At 43.1% G+C, this 26,889-nt stretch overlaps 1 protein-coding gene across 1 annotated transcript in view; it reads left to right on the plus strand.

Moving 5' to 3' along the window:
- Positions 1-26,889, plus strand: part of MERTK (MER proto-oncogene, tyrosine kinase) — a 122,861-nt gene that overhangs the window by 71,031 nt on the left and 24,941 nt on the right. The window contains exons 6-10 of the mRNA XM_049784458.1: positions 917-1,032; positions 15,924-16,107; positions 18,335-18,486; positions 24,578-24,731; positions 26,471-26,624. Of these exons, the coding sequence (XP_049640415.1) occupies positions 917-1,032; positions 15,924-16,107; positions 18,335-18,486; positions 24,578-24,731; positions 26,471-26,624 (760 nt within the window). The remainder of the gene's footprint in view (positions 1-916; positions 1,033-15,923; positions 16,108-18,334; positions 18,487-24,577; positions 24,732-26,470; positions 26,625-26,889) is intronic.

A 26,889-nucleotide genomic window follows, 5' to 3' on the forward strand; every position in this document is an offset into this window, starting at 1 on the left:
GCAGTGCTCAGGGGTTACTCCTGGCAGGTACGGGGGACCATATGGGACACCGGGATTCGAACCAACCACCTTTGGTCCTGGATCGGCTGCTTGCAAGGCAAACGCCGCTGTGCTATCTCTCCGGGCCCTCTTCCTTCAATTCTAACTGAAATGCCTGTCTGCGAGCCATAGTACATTTCAGGGTCATAGCCGTGGTCATCATACACTCATTGTGGTATCAGACCCTATGTCTCTCTCAGGCAGATACAGTTGAATCCTTTGTTTGAACTGACTCTCACCTGTGTCCTTTAGGGGGCTTGGAGATTTGTGTTTTTTGTCCACCCTTAGTGGTACTCAGGGATTGTTCCTGAGTCTTGACTCAGAAGTGATTCCAGGCTGTACTCGGAGACCATAGGTGGCACCAGGGATCAAGCCAGAGTCATCCACCACTTTTGCCCTAAACTATTTCTGGTCACACTGGTTTCCTTGATCTGAGAACCCCCTCCTCACCTGCAACACACAGAGCACATACACATGCTTATACATGCAAATGTATCCTCTCAGGTCTTCTTGCTACCTTCTCTTCTGCTACTTTCTCTTCTTGGCAAGGATGCTCTGACCCCCAAATTTTGTGTTTCCTGCCCATTTGCATGGTGCTGCCTGAGCTCCCTGTCTCCATTTGGAGCATCCACCTGCTGGGCACTGGGCCTGTGAGTAGAATGTGGGGGTTGGGGGGATGACTTTGATACAGCCTTCTCCGGAGCATCACTGCCTTTCCCAACTCTCAGTGCTGCCTCAAGAGCTTTGGGTAGCTTCTCTTCCGAAAGCACATTTATTTTACCTAATCTTCTGGAAAGGAAACACTAGCAAGAGTTTGCTGGGTTGTTGTGGCCTCCTGTGGCTCATAACTGCTTTCTGTGTCTTGTCATATACCCAGAGATTCCTTCCCCGCCGAGTGAAGTCATTGTGCTCAACAGCACTGCACACAGCGTCTTCATCTCCTGGGTCCCCGGCTTTGATGGCTTCTCCCCACTCAGGAAGTGCAGCATTCAGGTAAGCCTGTGTGAGGGTGAAGCAAGTGTTTCAGAGGCTTCCCAGTCTTTTCTAGGCCCAGAGAAGGATGTTGTGGGCATTCATTACCTCTGTTCACTCTGCTGACCCCCTCCCTGCTCAGTGGCCATCCAGTCTGCATCCTGTGTAGCTCCTGCCCACACATGTTGCTGCTTATTGTGCAGGACTCAACAGAAGAGGAAACTGCTTCCCTGTTAGGACATCATGAGACCAGGGATCTTTCTTTCTTTTCTTTTTTTTTTTTTTCCTTAAATGATGCAAGATTTTATTGAATGGAATTTACTTAGAAAGTTGTGAGGAGAAAGAGAGGACTAGCGTCGGAGAGATAGCATGGAGGTAAGGCATTTGCCTTTCATGCAGAAGGACGGTGGTTTGAATCCCAGCATCTCATATGGTCCCCTGTGCCTGCCAGGGGCGATTTCTGAGCATAGAGTCAGGAGCAACTCCTGAGTGCTGTCGAGTGTGACCCAAAAACCAAAAAAAAAAAAAAAAGAGAGGACTATATGTTCAAGAGAGAACACGGTCTTCTCCAGAGTGGAAAATGCAGCAGAGAGATGTCCATGTGCAAGGGAGAACACAGGCTTGAGGGAACCAGCAGAGTCACACTTTTTTTTTTTTTTTGGTTTTTGGGCCACACCCGTTTGACGCTCAGGGGTTACTCCTGGCTATGTGCTCAGAAATCATTCCTGGCTTGGGTGGACCATATGGGACGCCGGGGGATCGAACCACAGTCCATCCTACGCTAGCGCTTGCAAGGCAGACTCCTTGCCTCTAGCGCCACCTCGCCAGCCCCAGAGTCACACATATTTAAGGTAAAATATCCACATTTCCAAATTAGGGCTTGCTTGTGATCATTTCAGGCCTCTCAGTGATCTGCTGCCTATCTCCTCTTGGGCTAATGGTCAGAAAGGACAGAGAGACAGACAAGCAGAATCTGAAAGGACCACCTTGGCCCATGGCTCTCAGGAAAAGCTGCAGGTCATGGGCCCTGCAGAGTCTTCATGGATTCCTGAATACCATCTAACATGGGAGTAAAAGAGGGATATAAAGTATGGGGAGACCAAAGACAGGGAACTGGAGTGAAGACACATGCCTTCTGCCAATCCCTGTTCAATCTTCTCACCAAACAGTTTGCTGAACATTGTGGGGACAGCCCTAGAGGCTCCTATTTTCCTCCATGTGACCATGGAATCCCTAGTACCGCAAGGCTTGAGCACCACCACATACTGGGGTCTTTGCATTGAACCAGGAGGGGGCCAACACCTCCTGAGCACCACTTGGGAAGATCCAAATAAAAGTTAAAATAAAATAGGGCTAGAGAAAGTATAGAATGTAGGATTCTTGCCTTGCCCACAACCAACTTGGGTTCAAACCCCAGCTTTCCATATGGTTCCCAAGCACCATAGGGCTCAGTGATTCCCTGAGCACAGAGCTAGGAATAAGCCTGAGCACAGCTGGGTATGGTCCAAAAACAAAGAAATAAAAGATGTCCTATAGAAGAAGTCTTTGAAAATGTGGATCATTGGCTGAAAACATGGTCACACATTAGTGTGAGGAATTATTCTTAGTTACATAAGCATCTGGTATTAGTAGTTTAAAACAAGTTAATTTGGCCAGGCCAGTTCTGCCAACCCTACCATTCCCCCCCCCTTTTTTTTTGGTTTTTGGGCCACACCCGGCATTGCTCAGGGGTTACTCCTGGCTGTCTGCTCAGAAATAGCTCCTGGCAAGCACGGGGGACCATATGGGACACCGGGATTCAAACCAACCACCTTTGGTCCTGGATCGGCTGCTTGCAAGGCAAACGCCGCTGTGCTATCTCTCCGGGCCCCCATTCCCCTTTTTGATGTACTCAGTCAGAAGGTTTTTAATATCCCATAGAATTGGCCTTTTTTGCCTCCCACTTTTGTCTGGCAGCTGTTCCTTCTCTGAGCCAGGAAATCAAAATAGTCTCCAACCTCCTCTGCCACCCGCAGCCTTGCTTAATTCTTGCCCAACCTCATTTGAAAACCTTCCAAGTACTGATAAGTGTTAGGAATTTTTATTCTGTCTACACATTCCTCACTAGGAAGATGCTTGCTTCTTTAGCAGCTATTTTATTTTGTCATTCTAACTTTTTAGACTTTGGTTTTTTTATTATTTTATTTTAATTTCATTTAGTTTTTATAATTTATTTTTTTTAAGCACCATGATCACATACATGATTGTAGTTGGGTTTCAGTCACAAAAAAAATACCCCCTTTCACCAGTGTAACCTTCCTACCACCAGTGCCCTCTATTTTTCTCTTTCCCTACCCCTGCCTGTATTTAAGACACGCATTCTACTTCTCTCACTCATTAACATTGACATGATAGTGTAGTCATCTCTCTAACTAAATTCACCACTCTATATGGTGAGCTTCACATCAGGAGCCAGTCCTTCCAGCCCTCATCTCTGTTGTCTCTGGACATTATTACAATAACATCTTTTATTTATTTTTTTTTTTTGGGTCTCACCCGGCAGTGCTCAGGAGTTACTCCTGGCTCCATGCTCAGAAGTCGCTCCTGGCGAGCACGGGGGACCATATGGGACGCCGGGATTCGAACCGATGACCTTTTTTTTTTTTTTTTTTTTTTTTTTATAGTTTGGCTGAAAAGTACAGAAATAGTGGAGTAGGCCTGATTTTTCTTTTTTTCTTCTTTTTTTTTTTAATGCATAATTTTTTTTATTTAAACACCTTGATTACATACATGATTGTGTTTGGGTTTCAGTCATAAAAGGAACACCACCCATCACCAGTGCAACATTCCCATCACCCAAGTCCCAAATCTCCCTCCTCCCCACCCAACCCCCGCCTGTACCCTAAACAGGCTCTACATTTCCCTCATACATTCTCAATATTAGGACAGTTCAAAATGTAGTTATTTCTCTAACTAAACTCATCACTCTTTGTGGTGAGCTTCCTGAGGTGAGCTGGAACTTCCAGCTCTTTTCTCTTTTGTGTCTGAAAATTATTATTACAAGGGTGTCTTTCATTTTTCTTAAAACCCATAGATGAGTGAGACCATTCTGCGTTTTTCTCTCTCTCTCTGACTTATTTCACTCAGCATAATAGATTCCATGTACATCCATGTATAGGAAAATTTCATGACTTCATCTCTCCTGACAGCTGCATAATATTCCATTGTGTATATGTACCACAGTTTCTTTAGCCATTCGTCTGTTGAAGGGCATCTTGGTTGTTTCCAGAGTCTTGCTATGGTAAATAGAGCTGCAATGAATATAGGTGTAAGGAAGGGGTTTTTGTATTGTATTTTTGTGTTCCTAGGGTATATTCCTAGGAGTGGTATAGCTGGATCGTATGGGAGCTCGATTTCCAGTTTTTGGAGGAATCTCCATATCGCTTTCCATAAAGGTTGAACTAGACAGCATTCCCACCAGCAGTGGATAAGAGTTCCTTTCTCTCCACATCCCCGCCAACACTGTTTATTCTCATTCTTTGTGATGTGTGCCATTCTCTGGGGTGTGAGGTGGTATCTCATCGTTGTTTTGATTTGCATCTCCCTGATGATTAGTGATGTGGAACATTTTTTCATGTGTCTTTTGGCCATGCGTATTTCTTCTTTGTCAAAGTGTCTGTTCATTTCTTCTCCCCATTTTTTGATGGGGTTAGATGTTTTTTTCTTGTAAAGTTCTGTCAGTGCCTTGTATATTTTGGAGATTAGCCCCTTATCTGATGGGTATTGGGTGAATAGTTTCTCCCACTCAGTGGGTGGCTCTTGTATCCTGGGCACTATTTCCTTTGAGGTGCAGAAGCTTCTCAGCTTAATATATTCCCATCTGTTAATCTCTGCTTTCACTTGCTTGGAGAGTGCAGTTTCCTCCTTGAAGATGCCTGTAATGTCCTGTAGTGTTTTGCCTATGTGCTGTTCTATATATCTTATGGTTTTGGGGCTGATATCGAGGTCTTTAATCCATTTGGATTTTACTTTTGTACCTGATGTTAGCTGGGGGTCTAAGTTTAATTTTTTGCAAGTGGCTATCCAATTGTGCCAACACCACTTGTTGAAGAGGCTTTCCCTGCTCCATTTAGGATTTCCTGCTCCTTTATCAAAAATTAGATGGTTGTATGTCTGGGGAACATTTTCTGAGTATTCAAGCCTATTCCACTGATCTGAGGACCTATCCTTATTCCAATACCATGCTGTTTTGATAACTGTTGCTTTGTAGTACAGTTTAAAGTTGGGAAAAGTAATTCCTCCCATATTCTTTTTCCCAATGATTGCTTTAGCTATTCGAGGGTGTTTATTGTTCCAAATGAATTTCAAGAGTGTCTGATCCACTTCTTTGAAGAATGTCATGGGTATCTTTAGAGGGATGGCATTAAATCTGTATAATGCCTTGGGGAGTATTGCCATTTTGATGATGTTAATCCTGCCAATCCATGAGCAGGGTATGTGTTTCCATTTCCGTGTGTCCTCTCTTATTTCTTGGAGCAGAGTTTTATAGTTTTCTTTGTATAGGTCCTTCACATATTTAGTCAAGTTGATTCCAAGATATTTGAGTTTGTGTGGTACTATTGTGAATGGGGTTGTTTTCTTAATGTCCATTTCATCCTTATTACTATTGGTATATAGAAAGGCCATTGATTTTTGTGTGTTAATTTTGTAGCCTGCCACCTTGCTATATGAGTCTATTGTTTCTAGAAGCTTTTTGATAGAGTCTTTAGGGTTTTCTAAGTAGAGTATCATGTCATCTGCAAACAGTGAGAGCTTGACTTCTTCCTTTCCTATCTGGATTCCCTTGATATCCTTTTCTTGCCTAATCGCTATAGCAAGTACTTCCAGTGCTATGTTGAATAGGAGTGGTGAGAGAGGACAGCCTTGTCTTGTGCCAGAATTTAGAGGGAAGGCTTTCAGTTTTTCTCCATTGAGGATAATATTTGCCACTGGCTTGTGGTAGATGGCCTTCACTATATTGAGAAAGGTTCCCTCCATTCCCATCTTGCTGAGAGTTTTGATCAAGAATGGGTGTTGGACCTTATCAAATGCTTTCTCTGCATCTATTGATATGATCATGTGGTTTTTATTTTTCTTGTTATTGATGTTGTGTATTATGTTGATAGATTTACGGATGTTAAACCAGCCTTGCATTCCTGGGATGAAACCTACTTGATCGTAGTGGATGATCTTCTTAACGAGGCATTGAATCCTATTTGCCAGGATTTTGTTGAGGATCTTTGCATCTGCATTCATCAGTGATATTGGTCTGTAATTTTCTTTTTTGGTAGCGTCTCTGTCTGGTTTAGGTATCAAGGTGATGTTGGCTTCATAAAAGCTATTTGGAAGTGTTTCTGTTTGTTCAATTTCATGAAAGAGTCTTGCCAAGATTGGCAGTAGTTCCTCTTGGAAAGTTTGATAGAATTCATTAGTGAATCCATCTGGACCTGGGCTTTTGTTTTTCGGCAGACATTTGATTACTGTTTTAATTTCATCAATGGTGATGGGGGTGTTTAGATATGCTACATCCTCTTCCTTCAACCGTGGAAGATTATAAGAGTCCAAGAATTTATCCATTTCTTCCAGGTTCTCATTTTTAGTGGCGTAGAGTTTTTCAAAGTAGTTTCTGATTACCCTTTGAATCTCTGTCATATCAGTAGTGATCTCTCCTTTTTCATTCCTGATACGAGTTATCAAGTTTCTCTCTCTCTCTTTCTTTGTTAGGTTTGCCAGTGGTCTATCAATCTTGTTTATTTTTTCAAAGAACCAACTTCTGCTTTCGTTGATCTTTCGGATTGTTTTTTGAGTTTCCACTTTGTTGATTTCTGCTCTCAACTTTGTTATTTCCTTCTGTCTTCCTATTCTTGGGTCCTTTTGTTGAGCATTTTCTAGTTCTATTAGCTGTGTCATTAAGCTACTCAGGTAAGCTCCTTCTTCCTTCCTGATGTGTGCTTGCAAAGCTATAAATTTTCCTCTCAGTACTGCTTTTGCTGTGTCCCATAAGTTCTGAGAGTTTGTGTCTTTATTGTCATTTGTTTCCAGGAACCTTTTTATTTCCTCCTTGATTTCATCTCGGACCCACTGGTTATTGAGCATGAGGCTGTTTAACTTCCAGGTGTTAAAGTGTTTCTTCTGAGTCCCTTTGGAGTTCACAAATAATTTCAGAGCCTTGTGGTCAGCGAAGGTAGTCTGCAAAATTTCTATCCTCTTGATCTTATGGAGGTATGTTTTATGTGCCAGCATGTAGTCTATCCTGGAGAATGTCCCATGTACATTGGAGAAGAATGTGTATCCAGGTTTCTGGGGATGGAGTGTCCTATATATATCCACTAGGCCTCTTTCTTCCATTTCTCTCCTCAGGTCTAGTATATTCTTGTTGGGTTTCAGTCTGGTTGACCTGTCCAGTGTTGACAAAGCCGTGTTAAGGTCCCCCACAATTATTGTGTTGTTGTTGATATTATTTTTCAGATTTGTCAACAGTTGTATTAAATATTTTGCTGGCCCCTCATTCGGTGCATATATGTTTAGGAGAGTGAATTCTTCCTGCTCTACGTACCCCTTGATTAATATAAAATGTCCGTCTTTGTCCCTTACAACCTTCCTGAGTATAAAGTTTGCATTATCTGATATTAGTATGGCCACTCCAGCTTTTTTATGGGTGTTGTTTGCTTGGATAACTTTTCTCCAGCCTTTTATTTTGAGTCTATGTTTGTTCTGACTATTCAGGTGCGTTTCTTGTAGGCAGCAGAAGGTTGGATTGAGTTTTTTGATCCATTTAGCCACTCTGTGTCTCTTAACTGGTGCATTTAGTCCATTGACGTTGAGAGAAAGAATTGTCCTGGGATTTAACGCCATCTTTATTTCAAAATTTGGTGTGTCTTTTGGGTAGTCTTGTCTTAGATTAGGTCTTTCAGTTTTTCTCTTAAGACTGGTTTTGTGTCTGTGAAGTTTCTGAGCTGTTTTTTGTCTGTGAAACCATGTATTCCTCCATCAAACCGGAAAGTGAGTTTTGCTGGGTATAATATTCTGGGTGAAGCATTCATTTCATTCAGTCTTGTCACAATATCCCACCACTGCTTTCTGGCATTGAGCGTTTCTGGTGACAGGTCTGCTGTAAATCTCAGGGAAGCTTGCTTGAACATGATTTCCCCTTTTGATCTTGCTGTTTTCAGAATTCTGTCTCTATCTGTGGGATTTGTCATTGTGACTAGGATGTGTCTTGGGGTGGTTTTTCTGGGGTCTCTTTTGGTTGGTACTCTTCGGGCATGCAGGATTTGATCACATATATTCTTTAGCTCTGGAAGTTTCTCTTTAATGATGTTCTTGACCATTGATTCTTCCTGGAAATTTTCTTCCTGGGTCTCTGGGACTCCAATGATTCTTAAGTTGTTTCTGTTGATCTTATCATAGACTTCTATTTTCATCTGTTCCCATTCTTTGACTAATTTTTCCATTGTCTGCTCATTTGCTTTAAGTTTTTTGTCCAATCTCTCCTGCTGTATGGAATTGTTATGTATCTCATCTTCCACAGCACCAAGTCTATTCTCAGCTTCTGATACCCTGTCCCAGAGCTTATCCATTTTGTCATTCACTTCGTTTACTGACTTTTTCAGTCCTGTTAGTTGACATGTTATTTCAGTTTGGAGTTTTGTCATTTCTGCCTTCATATTTTCTTGGTTCTTATTAGTGTTCTGTTCAACTCGATCCATGGTTTCTTGGAGTCTGTTGAGCACCTTCCATATTGCTAGTCTAAAGTCCTTATCTGAGAGGTTGATTAGTTGTTCAGTCATTATCTGGTCCTCAGAATTGTCATCTTCATTCTCTATGTCTGATGCTGGCCTGCGTTGTTTCCCCATTGTCACACTTGTATTGTGGGTTTTTCTACGTGTTGTGGTGGTATTCATTGTCTATATGATGTAGGCAGCACACTCCTCTGGCTCCTCCCTTTCTGGATGGGCTGACTTGCCTCTAAGGGAGGGGAGTCCTCCGTGGATGAAGCCTCACACTGGGTCAAATCTTAGGCCCGAGCATGCAACAGAGAAGACAGTCCAGAGAGAAATGTTTGCTTCTGTGATATAGCGCCGTTCTTAGTGTGATTTTTCCTTCTTGTTGCAATGGAGTTCTTTCCTTAGAAAGAGTGCACGGCCGCGTAGCGAAGCGGAGCGGCCGTGCTCCTCTGAGCCTCTTTTTGCCCCACTCGCAAGAGTTTCACGCAAGAGGACAGTAGACAGACATAGACAGGTCACACTCACAGTCTTTCACAGCTGAGCCCCACTGGGCTGGTGTGCTTTCGCGGATTTTCCCCGCCTGGTCGAACCGATGACCTTTTGCATGAGAGGCAAACGCCTTACCTCCATGCTATCTCTCCGGCCCCATCTTTTATTTTTTTAAAACCCATAGATGAGTGAAACTATTCTGTGTCTATCTCTCTCCCTCTGATTTATTTCACTCAGCATAATAGATTCCATATACATTCATGTATAGGAAAATTTCATGACTTCCTCTTTCCTGACAGTTGCATAATATTCCATTGTGTATATGTACTACAGTTTCTTGAGCCATTCATCTGTTGAAGGGCATCTTGGTTGTTTCCAGAGTCAGGTCTGGCTATTGTAAATAGCACTTAGCAGCTTTTTCTTAAAACCCATTTTTTTCTTTTGTTTTTCTAGTTTGTTCATTTGTTCAGAGATCCTCAGGAGTTACTCCTGGCTCTGCACTTGGGAATCACTCCTGGTAGGCTTTGGGGACAATATGGGGTGCTGAGATCGAACCCAGGATGACTGCACACAGAGCAAGCATCTACCCCTTATACAAGTTCTCTGACCCATAGACACCAATTTTTCATGCCATCATATTCAGCTTTGAAAGTGTTTGTAATCTATTTATAGACTTGTGCAAACATTACCACTCCCTAAGAATGTCATGTCTGTAAATGATGGGCTTGGAAGTTTTCCTGTGCTACCTCTTTCTGTTCTCAGATTCATATTGACTTGTAGAACTGAACTGGGAAGTGCTCCTTCCTCTTCTGTTTCTAGGAAGAGTTTGTGAAAGACTATTTATTCATCCTTAAGTGTCCGGTAGAATTCACCCACAAAGACATCTGCTTCTGATCTTTTCTTTGAGAAAAAAATTTGGGTGAATAGTTTCTCCCACACAAGGCACTGACAGAACTTTACAAGAAAAAAACATCTAACCTCATCAAAAAATGGGGAGAAGAAATGAACAGACACTTTGACAAAGAAGAAATACACATGGCCAAAAGACACATGAAAAAATGTTCCACATCACTAATCATCAGGGAGATGCAAATCAAAACAATGATGAGATACCACCTCACACCCCAGAGAATGGCACACATCACAAAGAATGAGAATAAACAGTGTTGGCGGGGATGTGGAGAGAAAGGAACTCTTATCCACTGCTGGTGGGAATGCAGTCTAGTTCAACCTTTATAGAAAGCAATATGGAGATTCCTCCAAAAACTGGAAATCGAGCTCCCATACGATCCAGCTATTCCACTCCTAGGAATATACCCTAGGAACACAAAAATACAATACAAAAACCCCTTCCTTACACCTATATTCATTGCAGCACTATTTACCATAGCAAGACTCTGGAAACAACCAAGATACCCTTCAACAGACGAACGGCTAAAGAAACTGTGGTACATATACACAATGGAATATTATGCAGCTGTCAGGAGAGATGAAGTCATGAAATTTTCCTATACATGGATATACACGGAATCTATTATGCTGAGTGAAATAAGTCAGAGAGAGAGAGAAAAACGCAGAATGGTCTCACTCATCTATGGGTTTTAAGAAAAATGAAAGACACCCTTGTAATAATAATTTTCAGACACAAAAGAGAAAAGAGCTGGAAGTTCCAGCTCACCTCAGGAAGCTCACCACAAAGAGTGATGAGTTTAGTTAGGGAAATAACTACATTTTGAACTGTCCTAATAACGAGAATGTATGAGGAAAATGGAGAGCCTGTCTAGAGTACAGGCGGGGGTCAGGTGGGGAGGAGGGAGACTTGGGACATTGGTGATGGGAATGTTGCACTGGTGATGGGTGGTGTTCTTTACATGACTGAAACCCAAACACAATCATGTATGTAATTAAGGTGTTTAAATAAATTTAAAAAAAATTTGGAACACTAAATTTTTCTATTATATATAAGTCTATTAAGATTTTCTGTTTCTTGGGGCTGGAGAGATAGCATGGATAAGGCGTTTGCCTTTCATGCAGAAGGTCAGCGGTTTGAATCCCGGCATCCCATAGGGTCCCTGAGCCTGCCAGAAGTGATTTCTGAGCATAGAGCCAGGAGTAACCCCTGAGTGCTGCCAGGTGTGACCCAAAAACAAAAACAAAAACAAACAAAAAAGATTTTCTGTTTCTTTTTGGATCAGATTCAACAGTTTGTGTTTCTATCTAGGAATCAGTTCTTTTCCTCTAGGTATCTAATTTGTGGTATACCTTGTTAATAATCTTCCATTAAAGTCTCATTTTTTTCTTTGAGATTGGTAGTAATGTCTTCTTTTATTCTTTTTTTTTTTTTTTTTTTTTGTGGCTTTTGGGTCACACCCGGCAGTGCTCAGGGGTTACTCCTGGCTCCATGCTCAGAAATTGCTCCTGGCAGGCACGGGGGACCATATGGGACGCTGGGATTTGAACCGATGACCTTCTGCATGAAAGGCAAACGCCTTATCTCCATGCTATCTCTCCAGCCCCGTTCTTTTATTCTTGATTTTAATAATTGTGTCCTTTTAACAATGTTTTAATAATTTATGTCTGATTTATGTGATCAAACTAAAGATTTATTTGCCTTATTGATTTTTGAAAAACCGAAGTCAGATTGCCCTATACTTTCTCTACTCACTTTTTCATATATTTCTTCCTTAATCTTTATTTTCTTTCTTCTGTGTATTTTGACTGTGTTTGCTTTGTGTGTATGTGTGTTTTAAATACCAAAGTTGGATAAATGATTTGGAATTTCTGCTTATTGAATATAGGCCTTTATACTATCCAGTTTCTTCTGAACATACTTTTTAACTGCATCCTAAAGGGTTGATATTTGAATTTTCTTCCCTTTTCTCTCATTTTTTATTATTTAGTGATTTCTTATATGTTCTATAATTTTTTATAAATATGTAGCTTTATTTTAACAAAGTTTGGAATTATTCAGATGGTCTTTCTTTGTATGATACGATTTCATTGTGTTGAGAGAATATACTTGGTTTGATTTCCATGTAGCCTTTAAAATTGGGGTAGAAGGTGCTCCAAAGCTATTCTCAGGCAACTGATCTGGGTATTCAATGCAAGGACTTAAGAACATGGTGCTGCTTAGGCCCTGTGGGTATCAAACTAGGGTTGGCTACATGCAAGGCATGTACTTTTATGCTGGTGCCCTCTCCAGCCCCATTCTGTCACACTTGTTAAGGCCTGTTCTAGCCTGTGTTCTTACCTACAAAAATTTCCCTGTGTACTTGACACTTAAGGTTGGCTTATAGCTTTGCTCATATCTTCTTTTTCTTGTGATTCATTTGCCTGGTGGCCCTATTTATTATTAAGAATGAGGAACCGGGGCCAGATAGTAGTACAATAGTAGACAGGGTGCTTACCTTGCACTTGATCAACCTGAAATTGATTCCTGGCACCTCATATCAATCAGAATGTGACTAATTAATTCCTGAGTGCAGAGATGGAAATAAGCCCTGATCACCACTGGGTGTGACCCAAAAAAACAAAATTAAAATGATAATGATGAAAGTGAGAACTGGGATTTCAACTACTCTTATTCACTTTTATTTTGTTTGTTTGGAGGGTTATACCTGGCTAAACTAAGTGCTCCTGTCCTGGCTTTGTGCTCAGGGATTATTCCTAGTGACTGACTATGTTCAAGAAAAGTGTTTTATTTCCTGTACTATTGCTCGCCCCTCAAATACTATTATTTTGTTTGGGAGTAACCCTAATGGTACTTATCTCTGGTGGTGCTCAGGAGACCATGTAGTGCCAGGGATTAAACTTGTATGTGTTCAGCCTACTGAAGTATTTCTCTGACCCCTCAATGTTTTTAGTATTTACTTTTAAAATTAGAAACGTCATAATTTACAATATTGTTTGTTCATAATCAAGTTTTATGCATTCAACATTCCCACACCACACTCTCCACTAGAGTGTCTACTCTCTTCCACCATTGTCTCAGGTGGAGGGAACATACCCCTCCCAACCCTCCTCCTCCAACACAAACACACACACACACACACACACACACACCGAACATACCCCTCCCAACCCTCCTCCTCCAACACACACACGCACACACACCGAAAGTTCAGTTAAAATATTATTTTTGAATTCTCTATTTCTCCCTTTCATTTGATCCATTTTTGCTTTCAGGGTTCTGTTACTGGGAGCACTTAGGGCACATTTCCCTGCATAGGAACACACCTGCTCCTGTAGAGCAATACTAGTGACTCATGGTGCAGCCCTTTTGAAACCCATTTCCTGACTGCTGGGCTGTTTAAAAAGTGCAGGACAACACAGATCCTGAGGAAAATTTCTACTCCCAGCTGAGTTTGTTTCAAGTGCGAGTGTCTTCAGTATATGTGAGGTGGAAATGAGGGCAAGGAGCAGCGTTGCAAGGCCTGAACACATATGTCACCTAATAGCAGGACACGGCTCAGAAGCTCATCTCTCTGCTACTTGTCCTTCGCTTTGCCCTGGCATTGGATGATGCTGGCACACCTAATAAGCTACTCTTTGACTGCTGGACTACAGCCCCCCCCCCAGCCTAGATATGTGCTTTTTTTTTTTTTTTTTTTTGGGGGGGGTCACGCCTGGCAGCGCTCAGGGGTTACTCCTGGCTCTATGCTCAGAAATCACTCCTGGCAGGCTCCAGGGATCATATGTGATGCTGGGATTCAAACCACCGTCCTTCTACAATGGAAGGCAAATGCCTTACCTCCATGCTATCTCTCCGGCCCCTTGTGCTTTTCTTTTTGTCCCAGATTTAGCAAATAAGAATGCAGCTGTTTGCCAGTTCAGTGCCATAAGTGATAACTCTACACTCATATTCATTGATTTCTCTGTTGTAGCAGATTCAGATGTATATGGGGCTCCTTTATTTTCTCTGACTCTAGTCATCATCCTTTATATCCTGTAGATGGACAAACTATGTTCTTTTCTGCAGGGGCCAAGAAAGGCTTTCAAGCCTTCGTCACAAAGTTACACCCTGACTTGGTAGAATGAATGTTTTGGAGAAGACTCAGCTCTTGTGGTGGGGAGAGGGACACCCTCTCCCTTCCTTTGCCTCTTACTTGGAGCTCCTTTCTTTACCCATTTTTGGGCTCCTGAACTCTTTCTATTTTTGACTCTCCCACATATTTCTTGCTACTCTATGCCCTCTTTCCATCCCAGGAGCTGTTCAAAGGACTGTTTTTAGAAACCCTGCCTTCCTCCAAAAATGAACCTTAAAAGTGCTTCCAGGGGCTGGAAATGCCCCCACACTTGCCCTGGAAATGGGGGTGAGAGGGGGTGGCCAAGATTTCTTCACCTAAGTCTCAGCCATGGGTCACCAGGAAGTAGGTGTAGCTCTGAAAAAACAAAAAGGGCTTTTCTGACCACTACCATTCCCAAGCTCAATGCTTCTCCTCTGCTAGCTGCTCTGCCAATGATGCTGACCCAATGGAGTCTGCTGGGTCTAAGTGGCAGGCTGTGGGACCTGCTTATTTGTGGCCCCTGGCCCTAAACTTTCAGCAAGTCTGCCTAAGACTTCCCTAAACCCCACAATTATGATAATTCCATCATTATCTAAATACCTTTGGGGCAAGGAGTTCAAACATTTTCCCAAATGGTAGCTTCAACTTTATAACACTCTTTTATCTTCTGATTTTTATGAGCTATTATAAATGTTTAGAAATTAGAGGGATTGTGTAATACAAAAGAAGATCTAAATGCTCCCTTCTCCCCATTCACAGACAGAGGATACATTTAGAACAAAGGAGATATTGGACATGATTTGGATATAGGTTCCCTGCTCACTTGCCTGTAATTTCACAGGTCATCTGGGTTGGGTTCTGGAGAGGGTTATGCTGGTTCTGGTGGAGCGAGAACTCAGAGAATAAAAGCTGATCTGGTTGAAAGAGATCTCACACACATTTTGCTAAGTGAGCTGCCAATACCTTATCCTGTAGCTCTCTACCACCAAAAATTTCACAGTATTGTCATTATTCTTGGATGTTTTTGAAGCAGAATTTATATTGTAATGCAGGGGAGGTAAAAGTAGAGTGCAGACTGATGCTAATCAAGGTAAGAAGAGAGTCCTCCAAGTTCCTAGTGAACAGAATAATTTTTGGTTTTTAAAGCAAACTTTCCTTTAAAGCCAGAGCTGGAAAGTATTCCTTTAGACATCAATAGTAAAACTTTCAACTGGCTACCACCTATGTTATCAATAGATTTTGTAGCATATTTATTTTAATAAGTGAAAGAAATTAGGAATAGAGACAATCATGAAAGAGGCAGGCTATTTATTTTATAATGAAAATGATTCTAATCATTTCTAGGTCTCAGGAACCACACCTAGCAGTGCTCAGGGGACTATGTGGTGTCAGGAATTAAGACCAAGCCTGCACTCCAGTTTCTTGAGCCCTCACCCATCCTATCATTATAATACTAAATGATAACCATTTTGTTGTGTTTTCTGTCCCCATGAGAAGACTTATTTTAGGCATTTCCCTTGGGTCCTTGATCATGGCATGAGTAACACACCAGAATGTTTTTGGAAAATGAGTGGGGCCTGAGCGGAAGCAGGAACTTCCCCTCAAGAGAGAGAGAGAGGAAGGGCAGTGTGCACCTCACTCATGCCTACTCCATGTTCCAACTCTTCCCTAGGTCACAGAAGCTGACCCACTGAGTAATGGCTCCGTCAGGACCTTTAACATCTCAGCCTCACCACATCTGTATCGAGTCGAGCAGCTGCAAGCTCTGGCTAACTACACCATTGATATGTCCTGCATGAATGACATTGGCTGGTCCCCATGGAGCACTGCGATTCTAGCCAGTACGACTGAAGGAGGTAATTGCTGGGATGAATAATTACCCCTGGTACAGAGGAGGGAGAAAAGCCTTCCTCAGGGCCTGATTGAGATTTGACATTTTGCCTTAGTCGCTGAAGGAAAGTTTTGTTTTTTTTTTTTTTGTTTTTTTTTTTGGTTTTTGGGCCACACCCTGTGACGCTCAGGGGTTACTCCTGGCTATGCGCTCAGAAGTTGCTCCTGGCTTCTTGGGGGACCATATGGGACGCCGGGGGATCGAACCGCGGTCCGTCCTAGGCTAGCGCAGGCAAGGCAGGCACCTTACCTCCAGCGCCACCGCCCGGCCCCGAAAGTTTTGTTTTTCACTTTTTCCCTTACTGGTTGTGGTGGTTGTTCATCCCACAGTGGTGTTCGAACCCTTGTGTTCAGTGCTGAACGTGTTATTGAGCTTTGTACTCCTTTTACTTGTGGTGCTCACACAGGTGCTTACCCGAGACCACACTCTGTGGACATGGGGGTGCACACATCTTTTTTTAGTGATGCTCAGAACATTGCACTCCTTTAGTTGCCCATTCCCCGTCTACATCTGGCATCATACATATCTGGCAGGATAGACTGTAGTGCCAGGATTTACAGACAGCAGAGCCACCAAAGTATGCTCAGCACATGTGACATCACAGGAGAAACAACTCATGACCTCATGTTGCAAGGAGGTCCCCTTGTCTTTGCAGGAGAATTTTTCTGAGGTGGCTAATTCCTAAAATAAAACAAGATAAAACAACGAAACCTTGATCAAAAAGCATATTATGGTAATTGACATGTAGGAACCCTATACTACCACATCTGTCCCAGGAATTGACAGTTGCCGTTCCTGGTCATGGAACACATTAGTGCAAGTAGGAGCCCTGGATTCCTTCCCTGGCACAGCATGGACCTCAACACTTCCTGGAGAGATCTTCATTGGCCAAGAATAATACCTTACTCCCTCAGCAATTGTAGATGTTGCCCCACATACAAAACACACACACATAAAAAACATTTGACCCTCTAATTCTCAATAACACATCTATTGGGGATTGACTCAACAGTAGAGCATACTTTCTCATATGTGTGGTCCTGGGTTTAATCCCTGACATTGTGATACTATTCCTAGTAGTAGTTCTATTACTACTACTACCGTTACTACCACTGCTATATTTTCTGCTTCTACTATATATTATACTTATGCTATGCTATACTACTATACTGTACTGCTACCACTATAAACTGTTATACTATACTATGGCTATATGATACTACTACCGTGCTACTATACTGTATTACTCTATGCTATACTACTACCACTATTCTACACTACTACTTCTAATCCATCTTACATTTTTGCTCGCTTGTTTGATTTTGGGCCAGCACCAGCAATGTTAGTGGGTACTCCTGGCTCCTGCACTCAAAAATTACTACTGGTGGTATCCAAGCAAGCACCCTCCCGGCTGCACTATTGCTCTGGTCTCATCTTACAATATTTTGATTGACTTGTCAGCTTTGTTCTGTCACCCCTAACTGCTGCTGCTGGACTTTTTTTTTTTTTTTTGGGTCACACCCGGCAGCGCTCAGGGGTTACTCCTGGCTCTCTGTTCAGAAATCATTCCTGGCAGGCACGGGGGATCATATGGGATGCCGGGATTCGAACCACCTGGGTCCTGGGTCAGCCGCTTGCTAGACAAATGCCCTACCACTGTGCTATCTCTCTGGCCCCGCTACTGGATGTATCCTCTTTCTGAGCTCACTGGGGCTCTCCATTTCCTCTATCTAATATGGCATGAAAAGGCTCAACAGTCAACCTGCTCCCCAGCTTTCTCTGAGGAACATTATTACTTTTTTTTTTTTTTTTTTTTTGGTTTTTGGGTCACACCCGGCAGTGCTCAGGGTTACTCCTGGCTCTATGCTCAGAAATCTCTCTGGCAGGCTCAGGGGACCATATGAGATGCTGGGATTCGAACCACTGACCTTCTGTATGAAAGGCAAATGCCTTACCTCCATGCTATCTCTCTGGCCCCAGAACATTATTACTTTGCTCAGCAAAATCTATCTATGCCACCCACCACCTCCACTGCCTTCCTCAACACAGCACTAAGGGTCCTGACATGAAAGGAAGTGAGAATCCACTAGAAGACTCATCTCATCAAGTGCTTTGCCAAGGGCCCCACATTCAGAAAATGAACCTCTATGCTTCTCTTTGGGGATATTCACTCTCTGCCTTTTCCATCCTAGCCCCATCAACAGCACCTTTGAATGTCACCATCTTTCTCAGTGCTTCCAGTCATAAGGTGAATGTGAACTGGGTCAAGCCTCCGATTAAACGACAGGATGGGCCCCTGCTGGGCTACCGAATCTCACACATGTGGCAGAGCACAGAGATGCAGGTAAGCCAGATCCTGAGGGCGTGTGCTTGGCTCCCTACTTTTGCTGATTTAATAGTGATGCCATCTGTGTTAAATCAGCCACAGTTAAGTGTGAACCATCAGCGAATGCACTGGGTCAACATATTAAGGTTGTTACAGACATTTTAATTTTGTTATAAAAACACTGTTATGATGGAGTCAGATTATAAACCTTTCACCAGGAAAAAAAAAAAACCTTTCACCAGGATGTTAAAAAGCAAAAATATATAAAAATAAAGTCAGGGGCCAGAGAAATAGTACAATGGGCAGGGTGCTTACTCCACACAAAGCCAGTTTAACCACATATGGTGCCTTGAACCTCACCCAGAATGATCCCTTAGCACAAAGTCAGGAATAACTCCTGAGCACTGTTGAATGAGACCCCAAAACCAAAAAAAAAAAAAAAAAGTCATAGAATAGTCTCAAAGTTTCATTTTGGGATTTTCCTCAGTCATTCGTCCCTTTGCTTACTTATTCATTTGTGTATAGGACTCATCCTCTGTTCTTATTTCATTCTTTTATGAAATACCTAGTTAACCAACTTAACCAAGGCAAGTTAACCAAACTGCTTTCTCTCCAGCCTGCCTTCCTTCCTTCCTTCCTTCCTTCCTTCCTTCCTTCCTTCCTTCCTTCCTTCCTTCCTTCCTTCCTTCCTTCCTTCCTTCCTTCCTTCCTTCCTTCCTTTCTCCTTCCTTCCTTCCTTCCTTCCTTCCTCCCTCCTCTCTCCCTCCCTCCCTCCTTCCCTCCCTTCCTCCCTCCCTCCCTCCCTCCCTCCCTCCCTCCCTCCTTCCTTCCTTCCTTCCTTCCTTCCTTCCTTCCTTCCTTCCTTCCTTCCTTCCTTCCTTCCTTCCTTCCTTCCCTCCTTCCTTCCTCTCTCCCTCCCTCCCTTCTTCCTTTCCTCACTCCCTCTGTCATGCTTCTTTGTCTTCCCCTTTTTCTTTTCTTCTATTATTCCTTTCTCTCTTTTACCAGCAGAGACTCCTCCAGCAGTGCCAGTAGATCTGAGACACTTTCTAGTGATATGGCAATGCAATGCTGCAAATAGCCAGGAGTGGGAGGCCACCAGGGCTACATGCCATGCCACAAATCCAACTGAGCAGGGCATGTCCACACCCACTGAGCTGTCTCCTGGCCTTGTCTGTTCTTCACCACCATGGTGGAAAGCTGTGGCTCTGGTATTGTCCCCACCCAAGCCTGATGAATTAGCAGCTTTATGGCATTCATGCTGCTCCCTGGCCTGAGAGAGGCACAGGGTATACAAGGTGTACTCAGTGCAGCCACAGAGCTGCTCTCATGCTGATGTGCATCTAGCTGTGATTAAAATTGCTGTTTGGGGCCAGACTGATAGCACAGCAGTAAAGCATTTGCCTTGAATGCAACAGACCCAGGGCAGATACAGATTCAATCCTGGCATCCCATAAGGTCCCCTGAGCCTGCCAGGAGTAACCCCAGAGCGCGGCCAGGTATGGCCCCAAACTAAAACACACAAAAAAACCAGAACTACTGTTTTTCTGAGTGGACAACTGGAATTTTTTTCTTTCCTGCTTGCCGAAATAACTTGTTAGTGATGGAAGCTGAAGGAAGAAAAGCTAGAGCTGGGAGAGGCAGCTCAAAGAGCTGGCTTTGCATGGAGGAGCCCTCAGGTTCAATTCCAGGCATTGCATTGCCCCCTGAGCACCTCTGACAGTGCCCCCTGTGCATACAGGATGTGACACCAAAACAGAACAAAAACAAAAAAACAAGCAAACAGAAAACCAGAGGGTAGTGTAAAGTCCACAGTTGTTCTGTTGCATAGAAATGATAAATCAGGTTGTGAATTGTACAGTCAAGCCTTTGTTGGAGTTCTTGTAGCCTCTCATTTCTTGGCCTTTGCTCCTAAGGTCCTTTTTTAAAGTGCCTTTTGATGAATTATGCCTGCACATGACCTAAATCAGAGACTCAACAGCCTGTCTTAGAGAAAAATCACCGGGAATGAGTACTGAGAACCACTAAGTGTGGCCCAAAACAAATAAAATGTTTATTCTCCAGATTTTAAGATTTTTTGAATTTGTGACTCATTGGCCCTATGCAGCTAGCTATTTTATTTTTTCTGCTGAGTAAATATAATCTTTTGCAATCGACAATTCTTTTAAGAGATGGCCTCTACTTCTAAGAAATGATGTCTGTAGAGGCGCTAGTCTCTGGGACAAAGCATCCAGCTCCAGCACAGGTGGGATCCCTCGAAGGCTCAGTCAGTTCCCTGACTGATTTTGTGCCTTGAAGCGCTACTCACAGTTCTCTGTGCTGTTTATTCTCAACCACCAGCCTGACTCAGCTTGCCCCGTGACTGTGTGGGCTCAGGCCACAGAGCTGCTCTGCTGGGCACTGTTCTAACCACCCACCCAGATGCCCTAGAGAATGACCAATTCATCCATCACACAACCCAACATCATCATCTATATTTATATACTGCCCAGTTCTACCCAATAGTTGCTTATTATTCATTAGTTCACTCTATTATCAAACAATGAGGGCATTTCTCTTTGGTATAATTGAGTGAAGTAGACTAACAATAACAGAACACTTAAAGACCTTTTACCCCATTTCAGCCTGGTGGTCACTGCCTGTTTAGACTTCAAAACTGTCCTTAGGAGGCTGAATTCAATATTCCCAGGGTCCTGAGTTATGGGTTTTGCCCTCTCCTGAAGCCAAGCTGACTCCACACTGCCCCACTGGCAGAAGTGGCCAATGTCAGGAAGACCAGTGGATCAATTAGTGACCCTCCAAACCAAAGCCCTCTGTCTGCTTGGAAGGGGGGGGGGTCCACATTGGCCATTTTTCTTTCTCTGAGATTTAATACCCACATTTAGAGAGAAGGACATGTACCCCAGGCTTCACTGCAGACTTCACCACCCCTCTCCAGTTCCCTTTTGAAAAGTCAGCCTCTTATACACAATTTGTTCCCTGTATCTGAAAATATCACTATGGTCAAGGTTTGGAAACAAAGGCAAAAGAGTGACATAGCTAGTTGTTTTGACTGAACGTGTTTTTCCTAATTTTAAAAATGCTTTATGATCAGAATGGCATGAATATGGCTTTATAATATTGTAGAGGCGCAAGTATACATCAGTATAAATCACTACCTTCATACACTATTCACTCTTAAATATACTACTTATACTTTTTTTTTTTTTGGGCCACACCCGGCATTGCTCAGGGGTTACTCCTGGCTGTCTGCTCAGAAATAGCTCCTGGCAGGCACGGGGGACCATATGGGACACCGGGATTCAAACCAACCACCTTTGGTCCTGGATTGGCTGCTTGCAAGGCAAACGCTGCTGTGCTATCTCTCCGGGCCCGTACTTATACTTTTTATACTTTTCACCCTAGAAGTCTAATTTCTGTCTTGTACCATAAAGCTGGCTTTTTCTTTAAGCCCCTTTTTTTTTGGGGGGGGGCTCACACCCGGCTGTGATCAGGGGTTTACTCGTGGCTGTCTGCTCAGAAATAGCTCCTGGCAGGCATGGGGGACCATATGGGATGCCAGAATTCGAACCAACCACCTTAGATCCTGGATTGGCTGCTTGCAAGGCAAACGCCGCTGTGCTATCTCTCCGGCCCCTCTTTAAGCCCTTTTTAATCAACCCCTTCTCCCTCCCTTCTGTAATCATGATTTTATTCTTGGAGTCTGAATATGTGTTTTTTTTTTTTCATTATCCTCCAGATGAGGATTAGTTTCACTTTATTTGATTGAGTTCATTTCCTCTAATACAGATTCTCTAAAGTGTGGTTCTTCTGATGGACTTCGGTAGGTCCCCAGGACATTCCAAGGGGCCAACAGATGAAACTCACATCAATGGGGGCCATGGCCCAGGATGAGGGACTCTACCACAGGCAGGAAACAAGATGTAGAGTGGGAAAGGTTGAGAAACACTGGCCCAATCTATTCTAGGTCCACCCAGTCTGTTGTAGTGGTGGGATTTAATTTTTTTTATGTATAGCTAGTCATACCTCACTGTGTTTTTAATGACCTCTTCCCTGTCCTGTCTGTCAGTGAACACTTGTCTTCAACCTTTGGAAACTGTGATGAACACATTAGTGTTTTTATGCTCTTCAGACAAACACCCAGAGGAAGAATTGGTTCCAGGTGGTTGAGGACTTTTTTTTTTTTTTTTTTTTTTTGGTTTTTGGGTCACACCCGGCAGTGCTCAGGGGTTACTCCTGGCTGTCTGCTCAGAAATAGCTCCTGGCAGGCACGGGGGACCATATGGGACACCGGGATTCGAACCAACCACCTTTGGTCCTGGATCGGCTGCTTGCAAGGCAAACACCGCTGTGCTATCTCTCTGGGCCCGGTTGAGGACTTTTGAGTCTAGCTGGACACTCCTACCTGCAGCACACAGGCTTCCCTATCTCCCTTTCTTTTCCAATAGTTACTGTTGGTGTCTTTGATTAGAGCCGTTCTTATAAGATGCTCACTCATTTTAAAAGGTAAAATCAGGATTTTGAAAATTGAGTACATTGTGCTTTGTTACATATTACAAGGCGGGGATGGGGAGTTCCAGTGTCTATCCAATTCAGAATTTAGCTACAGGTTTGTTTGTGGGTTATTTTGGTTTGTTTTGTTTTGGGGCCACATCCTGCAGTTCTCAGGCATAACTCCTGGCTCTGCACTCAGAAATTACTCCTGGCAGGCAAGGAGACCTCATAGGATGCCAGGGATTGAACCCTGGTCAGCTGCATGCAAGACAAACATCCTACCTGCTGTGCTATCTCTCTGGCTCTAGTGACAATTTTATCATTTCTACTCATGCTGGTTCAAAGGAGCAGGCAGGCAGGCAGGCAGTCGTGGTGAAGTGTGGCTTTTAGCAGTTGCAAATGGATGGTGGTTCTGGGGTGAGCCATGCAGTTGTGATTTTCAGGAAAATTGGCAGTAGGCTTCCTCTCTTTTTTCTTTTTTTTTTTTCTTTTGAATCACCATGAGATACAGTTACAAAGTTGGTCAAGAGGTTCAGTCATACAATATTCAACACCTGTCCCTTCGCCAGTGCCAGTGCACATTTCCCACCATCAATGTTCCCAATTTGCTCCCCATGGCCTCCCCACTGCTTGCCTCATGGCAATTTTCTTCTCTCTCTCTCTCTCTCTTTTTCTCTTTCTCTCTCTCTGTCTCTCTCTCTTTGTCTCCCTCTCTCTTTGTCTCTCTCTCTGTCTCTCTCTCTCTCTCTCCTCTCACTCTTTCCTTTTTACTTCTAAACACTGGTTTGCCATGGTTACAGAAGGGATACAAGCATATCAATTTATCCCCTTTCAATACCCAGTTCTTTTATAGAGTGATCATTCCCAACTATCATCATCATAGTAGTCCCTTCTCTGCCCTAACTGCACTCTCCTGTTCTTTGTGGCAGCTTTTTATCGTGGACTGGTCTCCAGGCCCTCATCTCTATTGCCTTTGGGTATTTTGTTTTTGTTTTATTTTTGGGTCACACCCAGCAGTACTCAGGGGTTACTTCTGACTCTACACTCAGAAATCTCCTCTGGCAGGCTGCGGGGGACCGTATGGGATGCCGGGATTTGAACCACCATCCTTCTGCATGCAAGGCAAATGCCTTACCTCCATGCCATCTCTCTGACCCCGCCTTTGGGTACTATTAACATAATTGAGTCTATGTTTTACTTTTATCCCACAACTGAGTCTATGTTTATCTTTCTCTTATTTCATTCAGCATAATACTCTCTATATCCATCCATGTATAAGCAAATCTCATTACTTCATTTTTCCTAACAAGTATGCTCCCTCTTCCAGAAGTTACTCTCAAGACCATTCCACCATTCTCAAGTTACTTCCACCAGTCACTCTCAAGGCCATTGCTGGCCTAGTTGCCAGCCTAATTGGCCAAGGCCTCCAAAGAGACTGTTGCTTTGTTTGGAGTCTGCTTTCATGGTCAAAGTGAGGGAGAATTGCAGTAAAGACAGTGGTCCTATTCTCTGGGTGTGGATAGAATTACACCCCTTAGAAGGCACTGTGCTGAACAATCCCTCTATCATTGGTGTGTCACTTTTTTAGTTCCATTTCTTTGTTCTTTGTTCTCAGGAAGAGTTCTCAGAAGAAGTCAGCCAGAATGACAGCCAAGCCCAGATCTCCATTCAGTACCGCAATGCCACATGCACTGTGAGGATTGCAGCTGTCACTAAAGGGGGCACTGGACCTTTCAGCAAGCCAGTGGAACTCTTTATCCCCATGATTGGTGAGCATTTCTTCCTGGATCACAGGATGCAGCAGTCTAGGCAATACCAAGGAGTAACTGGTGGGATGCTTTAAATGGGCTTTGTTTGGAGACCATGTTCAGTAGTGCTCAGGGGCTTTTCCTGACTCTGTGCTCAGGAGTGACCTACCAATGCTCAGGAACTATATAGGGTGTCAGGGATCAAACTGGAATTGGTGGGATGCAAGGCAAGTGCTTTAATGCTTATACTCTCTCCAGCCTCTAAGTAGAGTGTTTTAAGGGCTTATTTGCTAGTTATATAACAATGCTACAGAGATATATTTTATACCCTGATGAATCAACATATTTATTCCTAAATTTGGATCAGCTACCAGTATTTTATCCTTAATTATTTCAACATTATAAAGTATTTCTAGGGCCAGAGAGATAGCACAGTGGTAGGGTATTTGCCTTGCAAGCGGCCGACCCAGGACAGACGATGGTTCGAATCCCGGCATCTCATATGTTCCCCCGTGCCTGCCAGGAGCGATTTCTGAGCACAGAGCCAGGAGTAACCCCTTAGCACTGTCAGGTGTGACCAAAAAAAAAAAAAAGTAATAATAATAAAGTATTTCTGACGGTCTTTTTTGGTTTTTAGTTTTTGGGTCACACCCAGCAGCGCTCAGAAGCCACTCCTGGCTCTGCACTCAGAGATTGCTCCTGGCAGGCACTGGTGACCTTATGGGATGCTGGAACCGAACCCAGGTCTGTTCGAGGTCAGCAGCATGCAAGGCAAACACCCTACCTCTGTGCTATCTCTCTGGCCCCTCTGACAGTCACTTTTTTTGGTTTTGGGGCCATACCCGGTGACACTCGGGTTATTCCTGTCTATGCGCTCAGAAATCACTTCTGGTTTGGAGGACCATATGGGATGCCAAGGGATTGAACTTGGCCCAATCTAGGTTAGCGCAAGTAAGGCAGAGATGTCCTACCGCTTGCGCCACAGCTCCAGCCCCTGACAGTCACTTTTTATAAAAATGTTGTTGAAGAGGGTTGGATATTACAAGTGGGTAAGGTGATTGTCTTGTATGCAGGTTGAATTCCCGGCATCCCAGATAATCCCCAAACCCCTCCAGAAGTTATTCCAAAACATAGGCAGAAATAAAGCCTGAGCACAACTAGGTGTGACCTGAAACTCTCCCCCTGCAAGAAAATATTGCTGGAGCAACTTGTTCTGTGGCACTGTCATCCTTTTGGGACAGCTGCTCTTAGTAAGAGGCAGAACACTCCTGGGTTCTCTGCATCGTCAAGTAGCAAGGTCTCTACAGTTCTATGGCTGGTTATTTCTCAGAACACACTCCCAGCACTCACTTTTCCTTTCACTGCCCTCCCTCCAAACAATATAGACCAAAACCAAAACTGTTTTTTAAGTGCTCCTAGTGTTTTTAAGTTGGAGTATATAGGTAACTATCTATAAACATAAGCATATATAAGTATATATAAGTATTTATGTATTATTAACTATATATGTAACTTAGCACCTTTTTCATTTTTTTTACATTTTAATTAATATGGCAAGAGTATCCTACTGTTTATAAATATCAGGACAGTCTCAGCTGGCCCAGCCATGAGGATCTCTACATTTGTAAAGATGATAGAATAGAAAAGAACAAAAGCTTCAAGCTTTGACTCTTCTCCTCATTATAAGACAATGTCTCTCATATACTTTGAATCCCAGTGAAATGCTTTGAATTGATTTTATCTAATGGGTCCTTTTCCAGGTTGGGGAGATATTGCTCCCTCTTCCACCCCAGCACCCAGCTACTCAAATCCTGTGCTCATCCTCCTTGGCTGCATCTGCGGGTTTGTTCTGATTGGGTTGCTTTTGTATATTTCTACATCCATCAGGAAAAGATTTCAGGAGACACGATATGGGTAAGTTCTTCACTTGAACATATTTATACCTAGAATATAGAGGTTTTTATACTAAGGGATGTTTTTCCTGCTGACCCAGCCACTCACATTGAACTGGACAAGTGTTCTATCTGATGCCCCAAGAACAAGTGGCTGTTTCCTTGCATGGGATGGCACACCCATCCTTAATTTTTTGAAAACAGTCTTGAAAGGGGCTCATTTATGAAGAAAATTAGTAGATCTTTTTTACTCAAACATGATGGCTATTAAGTGAGAATTTTTATTA

Source organism: Suncus etruscus, chromosome 12 (assembly GCF_024139225.1).
Source record: "Suncus etruscus isolate mSunEtr1 chromosome 12, mSunEtr1.pri.cur, whole genome shotgun sequence".
NCBI lineage: Eukaryota > Metazoa > Chordata > Mammalia > Eulipotyphla > Soricidae > Suncus > Suncus etruscus.